The sequence below is a fragment of the Hevea brasiliensis genome, unplaced genomic scaffold (genome assembly GCF_030052815.1).
Source record: "Hevea brasiliensis isolate MT/VB/25A 57/8 unplaced genomic scaffold, ASM3005281v1 Scaf10, whole genome shotgun sequence".
NCBI classification, from domain to species: Eukaryota; Viridiplantae; Streptophyta; class Magnoliopsida; order Malpighiales; family Euphorbiaceae; genus Hevea; species Hevea brasiliensis.
This window is the reverse complement of record NW_026614586.1, coordinates 51,622-70,683: the sequence shown is the minus strand read 5'-3', so window position 1 is coordinate 70,683 and position 19,062 is coordinate 51,622. Positions and strand designations below refer to the sequence as shown.

The window sequence follows — 19,062 nt, the reverse complement described above, 5'->3', positions numbered from 1 at the left end:
TGGTATCAAACTCTTCCTTGTGATGTGGGGATAAAACTTAATGAAGCCACTTAGGTGATTGGAGGTGAAATGAAGGAGATTAATGGAGCTTCATGCAAACGGCAATGGAGGTTTTGTCTTTCTTCATTTCGGCAAGGTTGAGGGGATTTAGAGAAGATGAAGTGCAGATGGTGAAATGGACTTACACCTGCCCCATTAGTGTTTAATTAAATCCCTAGTGGTCCACTCACCAAATTTAAATTATATAATATGTTAAATGTGTTATTTACACAATTTTCATTCCACTTTTGGCTATTTACATTAGGTATCACCAAATTAATTTTTCATTTTATTTTTCTAAGTGTAATATTATTTATTTTTAATGGACATTTAGGTCAAAAGACAATTCGGGATGTCAAATGACCATAATGCCCCTATTCGGGTTGCATTCCCGATTTTCTAGTATATGGGTTTTGTCCATTTATTGATTTCTCACTTTTCTTTGTACTAATTATTTAATTTTTCTTTGATATTTCTAATGATATTTATACTTCAATTGATGTCTCTTTAAGTCCTACAAATATTTTTCAGGGTTCCCCGCAGTCCAGGGCTAGTCAATGGTCCACGCCGTGACCTCCCGGTGCGGTCACCCATCGCTAGGGTTCTCGGCTCGCTTAACTTGGTTGCCTTTCTTTGCTATTATTTTTCTTTTGTTTTTCTTGTGTTTTTTTTTTCTTGTATTTCATTATTTTATGTCTCCTCACTCATATCGAAGTGTAGTTCTAGGCATCCTAGCTGTCCGGACAACACTGGTCACCGGAACAGTAGAACGCACTACCGAACATAGGGGTGTTACATTTTAGTTGACTAGTAAGATGAATAGTAACTACTAAATATCAAATCCTAAGAATTACACAATTAACTTTGTAATATGCTTTAATATGCCTAGTATGATTGGTTTGGATAGGTTGGCATGCCAATAGGGTTCTGATAGTAGTATGACATTCCGTGATTTATGGCTCTTGTGGCCATTCTGTACTATCTTGGCTTCTAGCCTTCTTGATACTCTTGAGATATTTGGCCTTATGCCCGATGCTTATTATGGCTTATTAGCTGTTCTGTTGCACATCTGGAGACACTTTGTGACCGATGGTATGATAGCCCGAGGTACTTGATATCCAGTACCAATTTACTAATTTATCCAGTCCGGTCAATTTGTATAGGTTACTTGGGCAACTAAATTAAGTTTTAATAAATTATTGTCAAATAATGAGCATAACAAGTACCAAATTAATAATATTATTAATAATTACTAAAATTTTAGATTGGATAAAATATCAATAATGTCACACTTACTCCTCTGTAAGGCATAACATGATCCCGTAGAATACCTAATGAACTACCGAACTTCACCTACCGATAACTCATTAAGTACCCTACAAAGGATTTTAAAACAATTTTCTTACTTTTATAAGTGGTGACCATTTTCTAATAGGTATTAAAATCATTTATTTGAAGTTTTAAAACTAGTAAGAATTTTTCGCCCATTTTGTTTTTCCGCAAATTTTATAAAAACTTCGGCAGAGTACCGTCTGTATTTTGAGAAAACAGTTCTTCAAATACCTAAAAAAAAGCACTTCCAATAATTTTTCTCAACAACTTCTTCCAATTCACAATCAATTCCAACAAATTTTTCAAATTTCAAAATTCAACAATCCTCATTTCTCAATTTTCAAAAATTCAGTAATCATCAAAATACTATCAATCAATTTCATTCAAATTAAAATAGAATATTTCCATTCATATTTCATTAAAGATAAAGCAATTTATATACATCATACTAAAAATTTACATTAGGAAAATCCAAACTAAAATTTATTACAAACTTTATACAAGCTGCTCAAGATTAATTTTACATGTCCATACATTTACGTGCATTATATACATCAAAATAAATATTTACAGTCAGGGTATAAATTATACTCAATAGCTTCAAAGCAGGTAACTCCTTTGTCCTCAGCAGCTCACTCTGCTGCTCTTCTAGTCTCTATATCTGCGACAGCAATAACAGCCATCGCTGAGTACTAGAACTCAGTGGTGCACAATATACTAAAATAATCTTTATGCAGAATTTAAATCACATTTATTCAAAAATTGGACTGAACATGAGAATTAAATACAAAACATGAATTATTAGACTTTAATCCAAACAATTTCATTTCGAAGTATCAAAACACATTTCATAAAACCCACAGTTATATCATGCCATTCGAAACAAATATAATCTCAATAGCCAGAGGCTAAAGAGAAGTCACATCACAAGGCTAGCTAGCTCAAATATATGGATATCCATTCAATTTTTTCCTCTACTGGCACACACCTCAACACTTCAGCCAGAGAAGGAATCAAAATTCAAAACTGATTACCTCCACAAGTCATGCTAGTGAGGTGTTCAAATATATGGTCATGACACTGTGGTTTCAAAACTTATCTTAACAGTTTACTAAACATTGCCATTTCAAAAATACACAAATAACTTTCAGCAATTTAAATCAAAAGTATCATAAATACTTCATCATAGTAATGTCAAAATTCAATATCTCAAATTATTCAAAACAATATGCAGAAGATAATTTACAAAAATTATACGTTGTGCACAAACCTTAAGCGAGTCGCCTCTTGGCCTTGACTCGATTCCTCGGGTTCTTTCCCGGTGTTCTTTTCCACTGAAACACACAGTTTCACAGTGTTTCAGTATCATAACTTAGCATAAATCCAAAAATAAATTTAAATTCACTTTTACCTAGCTCTAATGTGCTAAACTTGACGTTCTTTAAATTTTGTATTTCGGGGTTACTATTCACTATACCATTCAAGACAATTTGTTGACTTTCTAAGGCTTAATAGGTATGGAAATTTCAACTTCACCCACATACCACATTTTGGTCACTAAATTTGTTGGTTTTAGTTGTTTACTCAAATTCTAAGTCTTTTAGGCAAATTTGAAAATTTTCAGTTTTGGTGTCTTAAGTTGCACTGTTCCATTGGTCATATTTCTGTTAGAATTTGGCAGAACTTCCTTCATAGAAAATGTTCCCTATTGTCTTAAATTTATTCTCCTTTTTGAATCACTTCAATTGGAGTTTTGTAGCTCAAGTTATAGCCATTTGAACTATGGCTGCCAGATTGGACTTAACCCAGATTTCTGGGCACCAAACTAGTTCTAGCAGTTTTAGGTCACCAATTTTGGGTGGCCAAATGACTTGATTAATGGAATAATTTGGGTTTGTGTTCTTCATGAAAATTTTAGGTCTATATCTCAACTATCCACTGGTAAAATTTTAGGTCATTTAGACCTGCCTAGCTCAAGTTATAGCCAAATGAACAAACACTATTTATTTTGTCATTTTTGTACAGGTCAGACTGAGAAAATCCGGATGTGGCTAATTTGTTCACTAGGTTTTGGTCACTTTTTGGGCATGATTCCTAAATGAAAATTATGTCATTTTGTGTCTATTTTCATTCCCAATTGGTCTCATACCAATTGGACTTGTAAATTTTCAGTTTTTGTCCCTCAAAGGGACCTTGGTCCTGCTGCCAGTAGCATGACCACATTGAATCCGAATATAAACTCAACTCCAACACTTCCAACACACTTCATTTGGTCACAAATGACCATTTCTCACCTCAAACTAGGTCAAACACATCATTTCACCATTTCTCTAAATTTTGTCTCCCAAACCCTAGGTCCAAAACCCTAACTTCCATGTTTAGCTCATTTGTTGAATTCTAATTGCATATTTAGTATTTATACACTCATTCACACTTAACTAATTCATAATTTGTATCAAAATTATCCATCTTCAAACCTAAACCCTAGCTGCCCACATTTCCATTTGGTCCACCATGCTTGATTTTACTCACTTATTTGTTAATTACAAGTGTAACTTAGCTACTAAAACATAAATTCAAAGAGAGAATGAAGGAAGAATACCAACCTTAAGTGAGCAGAATTTTTATCTCCAATTCTTCAAACTTTGCTTGAATTATTTACTCCCAATCTTCTTATCAAAGCTCAAACACAATTTTTAGTTAAGGGATGTAGAGATTTCATGGCAAGATTTAGGGTTTAAGGGAGCTTTAAGTAGGCTTCAATGGAGGTTTCATGAGGAAATGAAAGGGATGGGAGAGAGAGAGTGGATGGCATTGAAGAAGAAGAAGAAGAAGAAGAAGAAGACCAATTTTTTTCTTTTCTCTTTTTGTCTTTTTAATTGTTAGAAATTATCCCAAAATTTTAATTTTTAAAAATAAAAATTTATTGCATCATACTTATGTCACCACATGATGTCATTACTTTTTCAACTTTTCTTTTTCCTATTTCTTTTTTTATTTATTTTTCCATTAGTTCTTTAATTTAATTCCCGACTTTGAAATTTTCATTTCTCCTATTTTATTTGACAGTTAGGTCAGGAGTCAGCTCTCAGGGTCAATTGACTAAATTACCCCTCGCCGGTTCAATCCGGTTTGCAAATAATTCAATATTGACTAGCTTAACAATTCTTTTTCGCGATTTTCTCTTTTTCACTGTGTTTGTAATAGTCTTAAGGACCGAAGCGTCACATTTTATGGTTCGAAATTTGAGTTTAAATCGACTTCGCAGTCTTTCCCGAGAAGGTCACCCATCGCTGTGACTCTCGGCTCATTTAACTTCTTATGTTCTGTTTTTCTTATTTATACTTAACTAATTGGCAATTACTAATTATTTGTGTTCAGGGTTTATCTAGTTATCTTAAGTTTGGTTCTAATCCCCTTAATTATCCGGATCGACACTGGTCACCGGAACAATGAAATATACCAGCTATACAAATAGGAGTGTTACAATTCTTCGCCCCTTAAATAAATTTTGTCTCGAAATTTTACCTGGCATTAATCTCTGAACAGCTGTGGGTGTTGTCTCCTCATGTCCTCCTCTCATTCCCAAGTAGCTTCTTGGCCCGAATGATGGTTCCACAGCTCTTTTACCAACGGTATCTGCTTGTTCCGTAGCTGCTTCACCTGATAAGCCAGAATCTCTATGGGTTCTTCTTCATATGTGAGGTCTGGATTCACTTCAATTTCCTCTACTGGTAGTATATGAGATGGGTCTGATCGATACCTCCTCAACATAGACACATGGAAGACATTATGATTTTCTCCAACTCTGGAGGCAGTGCCAATCGATATGCCAAAGGACCCACTCTTTCCAGAACCTCATATGGCCCAATGAAATGAGGACTCAGTTTCCCCTTTCTACCAAATCTCATAATTCTCTTCTAATGGGAAACCTTGAGGAATACTTTCTCATCCACTACATACTCAATATCCCTTCTCTTCAGATCAATGTAGGACTTCTGACGGTCTGATGCAGTCTTAAGTCGATCTCTGATCACCCTGATTTTCTCTTCAGTTTGTTGAACAATTTCGGGTCTAATCATCTTTCTTTCACCCACGTAATCCCAACACAATGGGGTTCTACATTTTCTGCCATACAAAGCTTCATATGGAGGCATCCCAATGCTTGATTGGTAGCTATTATTGTAAGCAAACTCAATCAAAGGCAAGTGTGTATCCCAACTACCCTCAAATTCAATCACACAAGCTCGTAGCATGTCCTCCAAGATCTGAATTACTCTCTCAGACTAGCCATCGGTCTGTGGGTAGAATGCAGTACTGAAATTCAATCTAGTTCCTAGGGCTCTCTGAAGACTACCCCAGAATCTAGAAGTGAACCTAGAATCTCTGTCTGATACGATGGATACTGGCAGTCCATGCAGTCTCACAATCTCATCAATCTATAACTTGGCCAATCTTTCTAAACTATAGTCCATCCGGACTGGCAGAAAATGAGCAGACTTGGTCAATCTGTCAATAATGACCCAAACTGCATCATGACTCTTTTGTGTCCTCTGAAGTCCCATCACAAAATCCATCGTTATTCTCTCCCATTTCCATTCTGGTACTGGTAGTGGATGTAACAACCCAGCGGATACTTGATGCTCTACCTTCACTTGCTAACAAGTTAGGCATTTGGAAACAAACTCTACCACATCTCTTTTCATACCCATCCACCAGTAATGCTCCTTTAGTCCTCTATACATTTTTGTGCCACCAGGGTGCATGGTAAAAGGAGACTCATGTGCTTCCTTCAAAATGATCTGCCTCAAATCAACATCATCAGGAACACACATTCTGCCTTGGTGTAGCGATGAGCCGTCATCTTTTCGAGAATTACGGTTTCTTGTCTTGCGGACTTCTTCCAACGACCGATACCTTTCATCATTACGGCGACCATTCTGATTTGATCAATCAACACTGGTTGTACATGCCATGCAACTGCTGTCTGCCCCTCATCATTAATCCCTAAGCTAGCATGTAATGTTCTCAACTCATGTACCATAAACAAAGGAGTAACCCGTAGACTTGCCATAGTCTTGCGATTTAAGGCGTCAGCCACAACATTAGCTTTCCCTAGCTGATAGTCTATCAGACAATCATAGTCTTTTATCAACTCTAACTATCTCCTCTGTCTCAAACTCAACTCTTTCTGGGTGCTTAAATACTTCAAACTCTTATGATCTGTGTAGATGTAGCACTTCTCCCCATACAAATAATGTCTCCAGATCTTAAGAGCAAACACAATAGCTGCAAGCTCCAAGTCATGTGTCAGATAATTCCTCTCATGCGGTTTCAGCTGGCGTGATGCATAGGCAATGACATTTCGATCTTGCATCAATACACAGCCTAACCCATTGTGAGAAGCATCACTGTATAATGTGTATTCTTTACCCGGTGTAGGTAAAGTCAAGACTGGAGCCTCAGTTAAACATTTCTTCAATTCATCAAAACTCTGTTGGCATTTATCCGTCCACTGAAATTTCACATCTTTTCTAAGCAGCTTGGTCAATGGAGATGCCAACATGGAGAATCCCTTCACAAATCTACGGTAGTATCCAACTAAACCAGCACACTGCGAATCTCTGTGATATTTCGGTGGCCTCTAATTAAGGGCGACTTCTATCTTGCTAGGATCTACCTTAATACCCTCTGCTGATACTATGTGCCCCAAAAAGGATATCTCCTTCAGCCAAAATTCACATTTCGATAATTTGGCATATAGTTGTTTCTCCCTCAAAGTCTGTAGTACAATCCGCAGATGTCTATCATGCTCTTCTGCATTCCTCGAATAGACCAATATATCATCTATGAATACCACAACAAATTGATCGAGGTATGGTCTGAAAATAGTGTTCATCAGATCCATAAAAGCAGCCGGAGCATTAGTTAACCAGAATGGCATGACCAAGAATTCATAATGGCCATAGCGGGTTCTGAAGGCAGTTTTAGGAATACTCTGCTCTTATACTTTCAGCTGATAATAACCTGATCTCAGGTCAATTTTGGAGAACACAGCTGCACCCCTCAACTAATCAAATAAGTCATCAATGCGGGGCAATGGATATCTATTCTTTATTGTCACCTTATTCAACTGCCGATAATCAATACATAAGCGGAGAGTGCCATCCTTCTTCTTAACAAATAACACTGGCGCTCCCCAAGGCGGATAAAGCCCTTGTCAAGCAATTCTTGCAACTGCACTTTCAACTCTTTCAATTCTGCAGGTGCCATTCTATATGGTGTTATGGAGATTGGGTCCACACCAGGCATAACATCAATTTCAAACTGCACCTCTCTTTCTGGAGGTAATCTGGTAATTCATCAGGAAACACATCCGGAAAGTCACATACAGTAGGGATGTCCCTCAGTCCTGGACTCCCCACTTGGGTGTCTATCACATGTGCTAAGTATGCTTCACACCCCTTTCTGATCATTCTTCTGACTAGTGTAGCCGAAATGATGTTTGATGGTAGTAAATGCCTCTTCTCGTGTATTACCACATCACCATACAGAGGGAGACCAAAAGTGACGGTCTTCAGTCTACAGTCAATCATGGCATGATGCCTGGCTAACCAATCCATGCCCAATATAATATCATAATCTCTAAAGGGCATTTCAATCAAATCTGACAGGAAAACATGTCCTTGGATCACCAAAGGACAGTCTCTATAGATTCAGTTTACCCAAATCTCTTGTCCTAATGGACTAGTTACTAGCACTTCAAAACCCATTTTGACACACGGAACAGCAAGTGAACTGACTATGATAGCACTAACATATGAGTGGGTTGAACCCGGATCAAACAACACAAATACTTCTTGATCAGAGATAGAGAATATACCGGCTACAACATCAAAAGTTTCAACCTCTTCTCGCTGTCTCATTGTGTAAACTCTGGCTGACGCACTTCCTTGTGCTGACTGACCAACAGTGCCCTGACTGCCTGAAGCAGTGCCTCTACCTCTGCCTCTTCCTCTGCCAACAGGTTGTGAACTTCTGGAAGCAGGACTCTGAATAGATCCTTCTGCAGTCATAGGAGTTGGACCGTATCTAGGAGCACTAGTGTAGTCTTTAGCTAAATGGCCCTTGCCTCCACAGTTAAAGTAGGCTTCCGTAGCCCAATAGCATTCTCCCCTATGAATCTTGCCACAAGTCTCACAGGAGCGGGTAGAATATGAACCCCTGCTTGACGGCTAACCAGACCTAGGGGTCTCTGTCCAGAGAATCTGCCCCTTCCAAATCTTCCACCTCGACCTCTGCTAGGTCCATCAAATTTCTTTCTCTTCCCTAAAGTACCACTAGAACTTGGCTCTACTGACTTTTCTCCCTTGTCTTTCTCTGATTTCTCAACTTTTTCTGATTTTTCTTTTACAGGTGTTGCTTCTTATTCAATTCTTTCTGGCTCAAGTGCTTGAGAGATGAGTTCTGAAAAATTGCTGTGTCTGAATCCCACTACTTGCATTCTCAAACTGGGCTACAAACCAGTCTCAAATCTCTTGCACTGTTCCTTGCTGGTAGAAAGGAGACTCTCAGCATTGTGGCTTAAACAGGAGAACTCCCTCTCATACTCTACCACTAATCTACTCCCTTGCTTTAAACTCAGAAATTCTTGTAACTTTTGATCCACATATGCGTTTAGGACGTATTTTTGCCTGAATTCTCTGATGAAGTCATCCTAGGTCAGTACTGGTGGTTCAGCCAAGCTATGGGGGATGGTCTTCCACCAATCATACGCATCCCCTTGCAGTAGAGACACAGAGTATTCAAACTTTAATTCATCTTGGCAGTGCAGCTTCTTGAACACTCTGTCCATTCTTTCAAGCCATTGCTCTACCTCAAGCGGGTCGACTGTACCCTTAAATTCAGTAGCTCCATACTTTAGTAACTTGTCATCTTATGCATTGGAGGCGGTGGTTATACTCTGGTGTTTGGGGTGGAGCTTGAGCAGGCATACCCCCAACCATTTATTGAAACATAGCCACCATCTACTGTGCAAACTATACAGGAAATTGCGACAATTGTGGGGCTGGTGCTACTGATCCACTGACATTCTATAAAGCTGGGGCTTCCCCTTGTGCCTCAGCTTCAAGAGATTGCCCGACTGAGCGATCTCCTTCTTCCATATCAGTTTGGAGTAGGATATCTCCTGAACAATTAACACAAAGAGATTTCCCTCCGTTAGTTCATATTTATGATGTAATGCACTGTATGTAACAAATAAGGACATTGAGCAGTTGTACTTATCAAAAAAAAGACACAAATTCTCAAGTTAAAACATACTTCAAAAATTTGCTCTGATACCACTAAAACATATCACAGCTTACCCCTCTGTAAGGCATAACATGATCCCGTAGAATACCTAATGAACTACCGAACTTTACCTCGATAACTCATTAAGTACCCTACAAAGGATTTTAAAATAATTTTCTTCCTTTTATAAGTGGTGAGCATTTTCTAATAGGTATTAAAATCATTTATTTGAAGTTTTAAAACTACTAAAAATTTTTGTCCAATATTGTTTTTACTAAAATTTTATAAAAATTTTTTCAGAGTGCCATCTGTATTTTGAGAAAACAGTTCTTCAAATACCTTAAAAAAAGCACTTTCAATAATTTTTCTCAACAACTTCTTCCAATTCACAATCAATTCCAACCAATTTCTCAAGTTTCAAAATACAACAATCCTCATTTCTCAATTTCCAAAAATTCAATAATCATCAAAATACTATCAATCAATTTCATTCAAATTAAAATAGAATATTGCCATTCATATTTCATTAAAGATAAAACAATTTATATACATCATACTAAAAATTTACATTAGGAAAATCCAAATTAAAATTTATTACAAACTTTATACAAGCTGCTCAAGACTAATTTTACATGTCCATACATTTATGTGCATTATATACATCAAAATAAATATTTACAGTCCGGGTATAAATTATACCCGATAGCTTCAAAGCAAGTAGCTCCTCTATCCTCAGTAGATCACTATGCTGCTCTTCTAGTCTCTATATCTGCGACAGCAATAATAGCCATCGCTGAGTACTAGGACTCAGTGGTGCACAACATACTAAAATAATCTTTATGCAGAATTTAAATCACATTTTTTCAAAAATTGGACTGAACATGAGAATTAAATACAAAACATCAATTATGAGATTTTAATCCAAACAATTTCATTCCGAAGTATCAAAACACATTTTATAAAACACACAGTTATATCATGTCATTCGAAACAAATATAATCTCAATAGCCAGAGGCTAAAGAGAAGTCACATCACAAGGCTAGCTAGCTCAAATATATGGATATCCATTCAATTTCTTCTTCTACTGGCACACATCTCAACACTTCAGCCAAAGAAGGAATCAAAATTTGAAACTAATTACCCCACTAGTCATGCTAGTGAGGTGTTCAAATATATGGTCATAACACTGTGGCTTCAAAACTTATCCTAACAATTTACTAAACATTGCCATTTCAAATATACACAAATAACTTTCAGCAATTTAAATCAAAAACATCATAAATACTTCATCATAGTAATATCACAATTCAATATCTCAAATTATTGAAAATAATATGCAGAAAATAATTTATAAAAATTATATGTTGTGCACAAATCTTAAGCGAGTCGCCTCTTGGCCTTAACTCGATTCCTCGAGTTCTTTCTGGTGTTCTTTTCCATTGAAACACACAGTTTCACAGTGTTTCAGTATCATAACTTAGCATAAATCCAAAAATAAATTTAAATTCACTTTTACCTAGCTCTAATGTGCTAAACTTGATGTTCTTTAAATTTTGTGTTTCGGGGTTACTATTCACTATACTATTCAAGTCAATTTGTTGACTTTCTAAGGCTTAATAGGTATGGGAATTCCAACTTCACCCACATACCACATTTTGGTCACTAAATTTGTTGGTTTTGGTTGTTTACTAAAATTCTAAGTCTTTTAGGCAAATTTGCAAATTTTCAGTTTTGGTGTCTTAAGTTGCATTATTCTATTGGTCATTTTTCTGTTAGAATTTGGTAGAACTTTCTTCATAGAAAATGTTCCCTATTGTCTTAACTTTATTCTCGTTTTTGAATCACTCCAATTGGAGTTTTGTAGCTCAAGTTATAGCCATTTGAACCATGGCTGCTAGATTGGACTTAACCCAAATTTCTACGCACCAAACTGGTTCTGGCAGTTTTAGGTCACCAATTTTGGGTGGCCAAATGACTTGATTAATGGCATAATTTGGGTTTGTGTTCTTCATAAAAGTTTTAGGTCTATATCGCAACTGTCCACTGGTAAAATTTCAGGTCATTTAGGCCAAATGGTCATTTTTGTACAGGTCAGACTGAGAAAATTCAGATTTGGTTAATTTGTTCACTAGGTTTTGGTCACTTTTTAGGCATGATTCCTAAATGAAAATTGTGTCATTTTGTGTCTATTTTAATTCCCAATTGGTTTCATACCAATTGGACTTGTAAATTTTCAGTTTTGGTCCCTCAAAGGGACCTTGGTCTGTGCAATGACATGACCACATTGAATCCGAATTTAAACTCAACTCCAATACTTCCAACACACTTCATTTGGTCACAAATGACCATTTCTCACCTCAAACTAGGTCAAACACATCATTTCACCATTTCTCTAAATTTTGTCTCCCAAACCCTAGGTCCAAAACCTTAACTTCCATGTTTAGCTCATTTATTGAATTCTAATTGCATATTTAGTATTTATACACTCATTCACACTTAACTAATTCATAATTTCTATCAAAATTATCCATCCTCAAACCTAAACCCTAGCTGCCCACATTTCCATTTGGTCTATCATGCTTGATTTTACTCACTTATTTGTTAATTACAAGTGTAACTTAGCTACTTAAACATAAATTCAAAGAGAGAATGAAGGAAGAATACAAACCTTAAGTGAGCAGAATTTTTATCTCCAATTCTTCAAACTTTGCTTAATTTATTTGCTCCCAATCTTCCTATCAAAGCTCAAACACAATTTTTAGTTAAGGGATGTAGAGATTTCATGGCAAGATTTAGAGTTTAAGGGAGCTTTAGGTGGGCTTCAACAGAGGTTTCATGAGGAAATGAAAGGGATGGGAGAGAGAGTGGACGACATTGAAGAAGAAGAAAAAGACCAATTTTTTTCTTTTATCTTTTTGTCTTTTTAATTGTTAGAAATTATCCCAAAATTTCAATTTTTAAAAATAAAAATTTCTTGCATCATGCTTATGTCACCACATGATGTCATTACTTTTTCAACTTTTTTTTCCTTTTTTTTTCATTTATTTTTCCATTTGTTCTTTAATTTAATTCTCGACTCCGAAATTTTCTTTTCTCCGATTTTATTTGACAGTTAGGTCAGGAGTCAGGTCTCGGGGTTAATTGACCAAATTGCCCCTCGCCGGTTCAATCCGGTTTGTAAATAATTCAATATTTCTTCCGGCTCCCTGACCTAATTATTTGACTGGCTTAACAACTCTTTTTCATGATTTTCTCTTTTCCACTGTGTTTGTAATAGTCTTAAGGACTGTGGCGTCACATTTTACAGTTCGAAATTTGAGTTTAAATCGACTTCGTAGTCCTTCCCGAGAAGGTCACCCATCGTTGTGACTCTCGGCTCATTTAACTTCTTATGTTCTGTTTTTCTTATTTATACTTAACTAATTGACAATTACTAATTATTTGTGTTCAGAGCTTATTTAGTTGTCTTAAGTGTGGTTCAAATCACCTTAATTATCTGGACCGACACCGGTCACCGGAACAGTGAAATATACCAGGTTATACAAATATGGGTGTTATAAATAAAATGCCTGCATATTTATTTATTTTAGTTTATTTTTATTTTATATTGGCACCACTAAGCTATATTGCTTAGTACATGATTGTTTGCCACGCATAGGTATTGGAGACACTAATAGAGAGCCCAACATACCTCAGACTGGGTGATCATTCAGATCTGCAAGTAGTCGAGTCACCTCCTTTCTGATTGCATCTTTGGTAGGACCATTAGGTTCCTTTTTGTATTTTATATTTTTTCATTTTGTAATAGATATAAATTTTTTTTGGTAAATTATAAACTCATGTAATTATATGATGATGTAATTATTTGTAAATTTTATTACTTAATAAAACTTGAGTATTTTTCTATGAAATTGAGTTTAATTATGATATGAATGAACTTGTGAAATTGTGTTGAAATATTGAGATTTTGTTGAAGGATATTGGAGTTGATGATATGAACAATATACTGGGAGTGTTTTTAATGGGTTCCGAAGAACTGTTTTTCCAATTTATAGCACACACTCTACCGAATTTTTTGTAAAATTTGCGGAAATCCCGAATTAATCAAAATTTTAATGGATGACATTAATGTTATAAATTCCACTTAAAATCTTTTTAATCAATAATATAAGAATTGGAAATTGTAATAAAATAAGATTCGGTGCTCCGGCACTCTGTGTGACATGCTTTGCTCGGCTACACTGTAGACAGGTGTGGAGTGTCACATCCTGACTGTCTGGACAGGTACTAGTCACCGGGATAGTAGAATGTATAGACTACTTAGTATGGGGGTGTTACAATCGACTCTTGGCAATCTAAGCTTCCCCGATTAGGTGTTGAATGTGATTATGCGCCTATACGGGTAAAATTCTTAATTTTATCTTAATAATTTTATGGTTTAAGTTTCCCAATAGCAAATAGGCTTTTTAGCAATTGAGTTACAAGTGTTGTAACCTTAGATATGTGTTTTTGCAATAGCTCAAAGTATTTGCATGTTGCATGAAACATTAGGGTTTAAAAATTTTAAATTGTTAAGTATGCACCGTTGTGCTATTTTTCTTTCAAGCCCGCTGACCCATGCAGAGTAATACTTTGATACCAAATGATTACCTAACTCCACTTCAAAAGCTACCTCACAAGGAAAGTTTTGTAAACCCATATATATAACACCCAAGACCTCCTGCAAAACCAATGTGAGACGCATCATACTCTCTTTCTCTTCCATTCTCTGTCTCCCTAAGCACTCTCTTTACGCATCCTTTAAAAATGTCTCTCTCTCTCTCTCTCTCTCTCTCTACACACACACCCCTTTAAACTTAGATGTGTTATTATTATTATTATTTTTCTACTTAATATTGTCCACTTATCCCATAAAAATTAAATTGTTCATATATTAAATTTGAATCATAATAATAATAAGTTTAGTTAAGAGCAATGAAAGAAGGCTCTAATTAGCATTTGAGTGAAAGTTACAGTTAATTACTTAAAAAAATAAAAAGAGAGAAATTAAAAAGAAAAAGAAATATAGAATGAAAAATAAAAAAAAGAAAAATGCCTAATTATGAAACTGGAATCAAACCCACGCCAAGTTAACAAATAATTCTCACGCTTCTACCATTAGACTATAGTTGTATATTGGTTTAAAGTTTAATATAGTTATTCATACACAAATCTATTCAATATATATATATATATATATTATCAAAAACTTTAGTGAGTGGAAGAATTTAGTTTATTAGATTAAAAGTGATTATTATTAAATTGTAGCAAAAAAAGTATCCAATTAATTAACAATCAATCAACACCAACATTTCAATAAATTATATAGTATGGACCAGTTCATAAACCTGCGCTCGCCTCTATTCTAAACTAAACAAAAGGTTAAGTAGAGTAGCTTAATTACATCTAACCATATATGCAATTAATCATTTCCCAGCAAATTGATCACAAAGAATCAAACATGATGGTAGTTGTTTGTCCTACCTAATCAGAATCATTTATAAAGTAATCAGAATTACCAATAGAATAAATAAAATAATAAAAAAAACAAAGGCAACTTGTTTGATGGGTTGTGGTGAGTTAAGGTTAGGGATTGATTCTTGGATGCATGTATTTTGTGTCATTATCACCAACCTTGCAATTCGGCTACATTACACACTAATCAAAGCATCAATAAAACTTTTCAAATAACCCTGAAGATAAATAGGGCCAACGCCACCCCCACTAGTAATATGGCATGGCCTGAAAAATCAGGATACCCTCACCAAAGTCATAATAAATAAGCTTTTAGGTGTACTTCAATAGGTCCCAATATTAGCTGTGGATCACAAATGCTGAATTAAAGTTTACTTTGATGTGACCTCACAAGACTTTACCACCCACTATAACAAGAAGGACAATAATTTATATTCAATTTTTTTTAATGCTTGTCATAATAAAAGGACAAAGATAAAACAAAATTAAGAAATAAAATTATATATATATATATATATATATATATATATATATATATATATATATATATAACATTATTTATATCATGTGAATAATAAGGTGAGAGTTTGCTATTTGAGGCAACCTCTTTGCTTTTATTTGACTTTGTCTTTATATGATTATGTAGAAACATAATCCAAGATTATACTTCACATCAACTAAACAAAGTCACAGTTAACAGCAGCAACTCAATACATTTTTTCCTTACAGTTTCCAAGGTTGAATTATAGGAATAGGAGACTTTAGCAATTGGCCCCATTCACATCCAACACCATTATGGGATGAATACTATTTGGGACAGAAATCCTTTACCTTATTAATTACCTTGCAATAGTCTTTAATCCATTACTCTTAGCTGTAAAAATCATATGACATAGATTTTTTTTTTTTTTTTAGCAGCATATCACAGATATTTATTAATGTCTTTGACTGGATCACATGCATGCTTCATTGCTTACATGATTATTTTTATAAAATAAAATAAAGGGGTAAATCTAAGCCTATTAAATGTTTTAAAGCCCATTCCATGCTAGTATTTATTAAGAAAGTTAAGTTTATTCTCAATTTTTTTTAAATTAATTTAAAATTTTTAATTTAAATTCAATTTAATCTAAAAAAATAAAATTGATTTTTTTATTTTTTAATTTAAATTTAATAAATTAAGAAATTTAACCAAAATTAATAAATTGAATTTATTAATTTTTTTATTAAATCAAAAAATTTAAGTCATAAATTTTAATTTTTAAAATAAATAGAGCTTAAATTAGAATTTTTAAATTAATTTTAAAAAAATTAAAAATAAATTAAATGAAACTTGGGTGAAATTAAATATTTTGCCTAGCATTAAGTGGTGCTAAATTATTCACTCCTTCATAATCCCAAGTTAAAGAAAATGAAAATCTAAAATGACCATTCTTATTATCAATTTCAGGTTTCAGGGAAGATTACATTGAATTGAATTCCAGAAATCAGCTAGGTTCCTATCAATGTAAAACATTGAAATGCAATAATATAAATTATAAATAAAATATATTGCTACGAAAGGAAAAATCTAATATCAACACCGTTCACCCCTCTTTCTTTATACATCTAAACTATCTATAAATTAAAAAAAAAAAATAAAGAAATAAAGAAATGAAAAAGATGATAAATCTCATCTTATCCTTCCTATCTCCGATCTCCCCACCCCCATAATTTTTTTTTTTTTTTTTTAAATTTTTGCAAATCCAGCTATGTCATTTGCTTCCATCAAACTCAAGATTCAAGAGCATAGAGAAATAAATATTTTGCAAGATCCTAGAAAAGACCTCTAATCCATAGCATTAGGGCCAGCACAGGCCTTCAACTCAGGGCTCCAAATCCACTGCACCAAAAACTTCCTTCCTCTCCCACCATACATGTTAAAAGTCCTTCCTTGCTTGTCCCTCATCACCTGCCCTATGTATCCTCCACCCCCACCTGTTCCATACAACCCTTCACACAAATCTCCAATCTCTGTTGGTGCTGTGGGGTCTTCCCCTGCATACCAAGCGTTTACTAATGGGTTCGAAGATAGCTCTGCAAGTTCATGCCCTATGACGCTGATCATTCCGTCCACACCCACATCACCATTCGGCGCTTTCAACGCCCCAGGCCCACCTCCTCCCATGTATCCCGGGATTGCAAAAGGATAGGCGCAAACGTCGGGGCACTGTTTCCCTGAATTTCCCACCCAAGCGTATGGTAAAGTGTAGCCCACCATAGATGGGAATGTGAAGTAATGGAACCCACAAACAGCTCGACAAAAGTCCTGTACGGTCACGTCCTGCGCAGTGAGGATCAGATAGATCCCATTCTTGTGATCCACCGGGAAAGGAGCAGATTTCACGGCTGTGGCAATCACTTGCTGGATGGAAAGACGAGTCAAGTGGGCCCCATGAGAGTAGGCCTTATCGGTGTATTCGCCAGCGATGAGGACAGAACGAGAGACATTGGCGCCAGTTTGATCTGTGTAAAGAGAAACAGTGCGCCACCATTCGGAGACGGTGGGCTTAGCAGCAGCAGTGGCAGGAGAGATGGAATTGATGAAGTCCTTGATGAGGAGCTTTTGGGAAGCAGCCCAACGACCATACCAGATGAGGTAAATGTTGATGGGGGAGGAAGAGAGGACTGGGCCCATGTGGTAGCGGAGCTGGACCAAGTCGGAAGACCCCTCGAATTTGTTGGATGAGGAGAGGGTTCTGGGGGGAAGCTTTGGGTTGATGTGCTCTGGCTTAGTGTTTAAGGTCTGTAGTTGCAGTGGATTTGAAGAAGTGGAAGCATAGACATAGCTGCAGCTAAAGAATATAGAGAAGCCAAGAAAGCAAAGCAAGAAATGGGGCTTTGACATTCTGAACAGTGGTGGCGGGGGCGGCGGCGTTGGTGGTGGTGGTGGTGGTGGTGACTGGTGAGTGATGAGGGAGTGAGGAACACAGATGGGGTATATAAAGGAAGGAGAGGTTAGAGGAAAATGGGGCAAATGGGAAGGGAAATGGGCTGGAGACAGCTGCAACTTGTGGGCACACTTCACTTTTGAGAGTCCTCTCTCTCTCTCTCTCTCTCTCTCTCTCATGTTTTGTTTGTTGGGCGAGTTTTCCCATTTTAATTTATGGTCTTGTTCTTTGGTTTATCAAGTTTAAATCTTACTTGCCTAATATAATAGCAAATAATTAATTTTATAATTTAGGATTTGAATAGATAAATTTATAGGAAAAAAAAATTTAAATAAGTCTTTTAACTTTTTTAAGAAGGTTAAATAAGTCTAATTTAATTTTTTTAATCAAATAAATTCAAAAGTTTATATTTAAGGTCAAATTAGCTTTTTTTAGTTAAAATAATATTTTTTCAAATTTTTAATAATTAAATATTAATTTTATAATTTAAATATTAAAAATGATTCATTTTTAAAAATTAAAAAGAAAATCCTAAAAAAATATGTTTGGAATTGAAATCTCATTTTTTGTTCACCTTCTCCTCATTCTCTTCTTCTTCTTCTTTGACTATCAAAAATCTAGCCAATCAATCCAAACAAATCTAAAAATTTAGCAAAATTTCAGAAAAACCAAAAAATTTCATTTAATATTCAAACTTTTTGAGTTTTAGAAAACCTATTCAACATCAGATAAATCTCTCGAATATGAATAAGAATTTTCATTGTACATATCCTCTTTTATAGAAAATCAATTTGTTCAATTTACAATGTCACTGACTCTATTTAGGCTCACTAAATCAGAGTTATTATTGATGATAACACCAATGTTGAAATCTTCTAGATGGATGATGAATCTATAAAGTAATGGAGGGAGTTTTCATTTTTTTGGTGGGAAAAAAATTGGGATGTTGCTAAA

The 19,062-nt window shown here is 35.2% G+C and overlaps 1 protein-coding gene across 1 annotated transcript; it reads right to left on the bottom strand.

Moving 5' to 3' along the window:
* Nucleotides 1-16,709: 16,709 nt before the first annotated feature.
* LOC110654649 (protein EXORDIUM-like 5) lies at nucleotides 16,710-18,254 on the bottom strand. The gene has a single exon (XM_021810712.2). The coding sequence runs from the start codon at nucleotides 18,063-18,065 to the stop codon at nucleotides 17,007-17,009; it is 1,059 nt and encodes a 352-aa protein (XP_021666404.2). The 5' UTR covers nucleotides 18,066-18,254; the 3' UTR covers nucleotides 16,710-17,006.
* Between the last annotated feature and the right edge of the window lie 808 nt (nucleotides 18,255-19,062).

What these genes read in the sequence shown, in the direction of transcription:
- LOC110654649 (XM_021810712.2), bottom strand. Translation starts at nt 18,065, where the DNA reads ATGTCAAAGCCCCATTTCTTGCTTTGCTTTCTTGGCTTCTCTATATTC.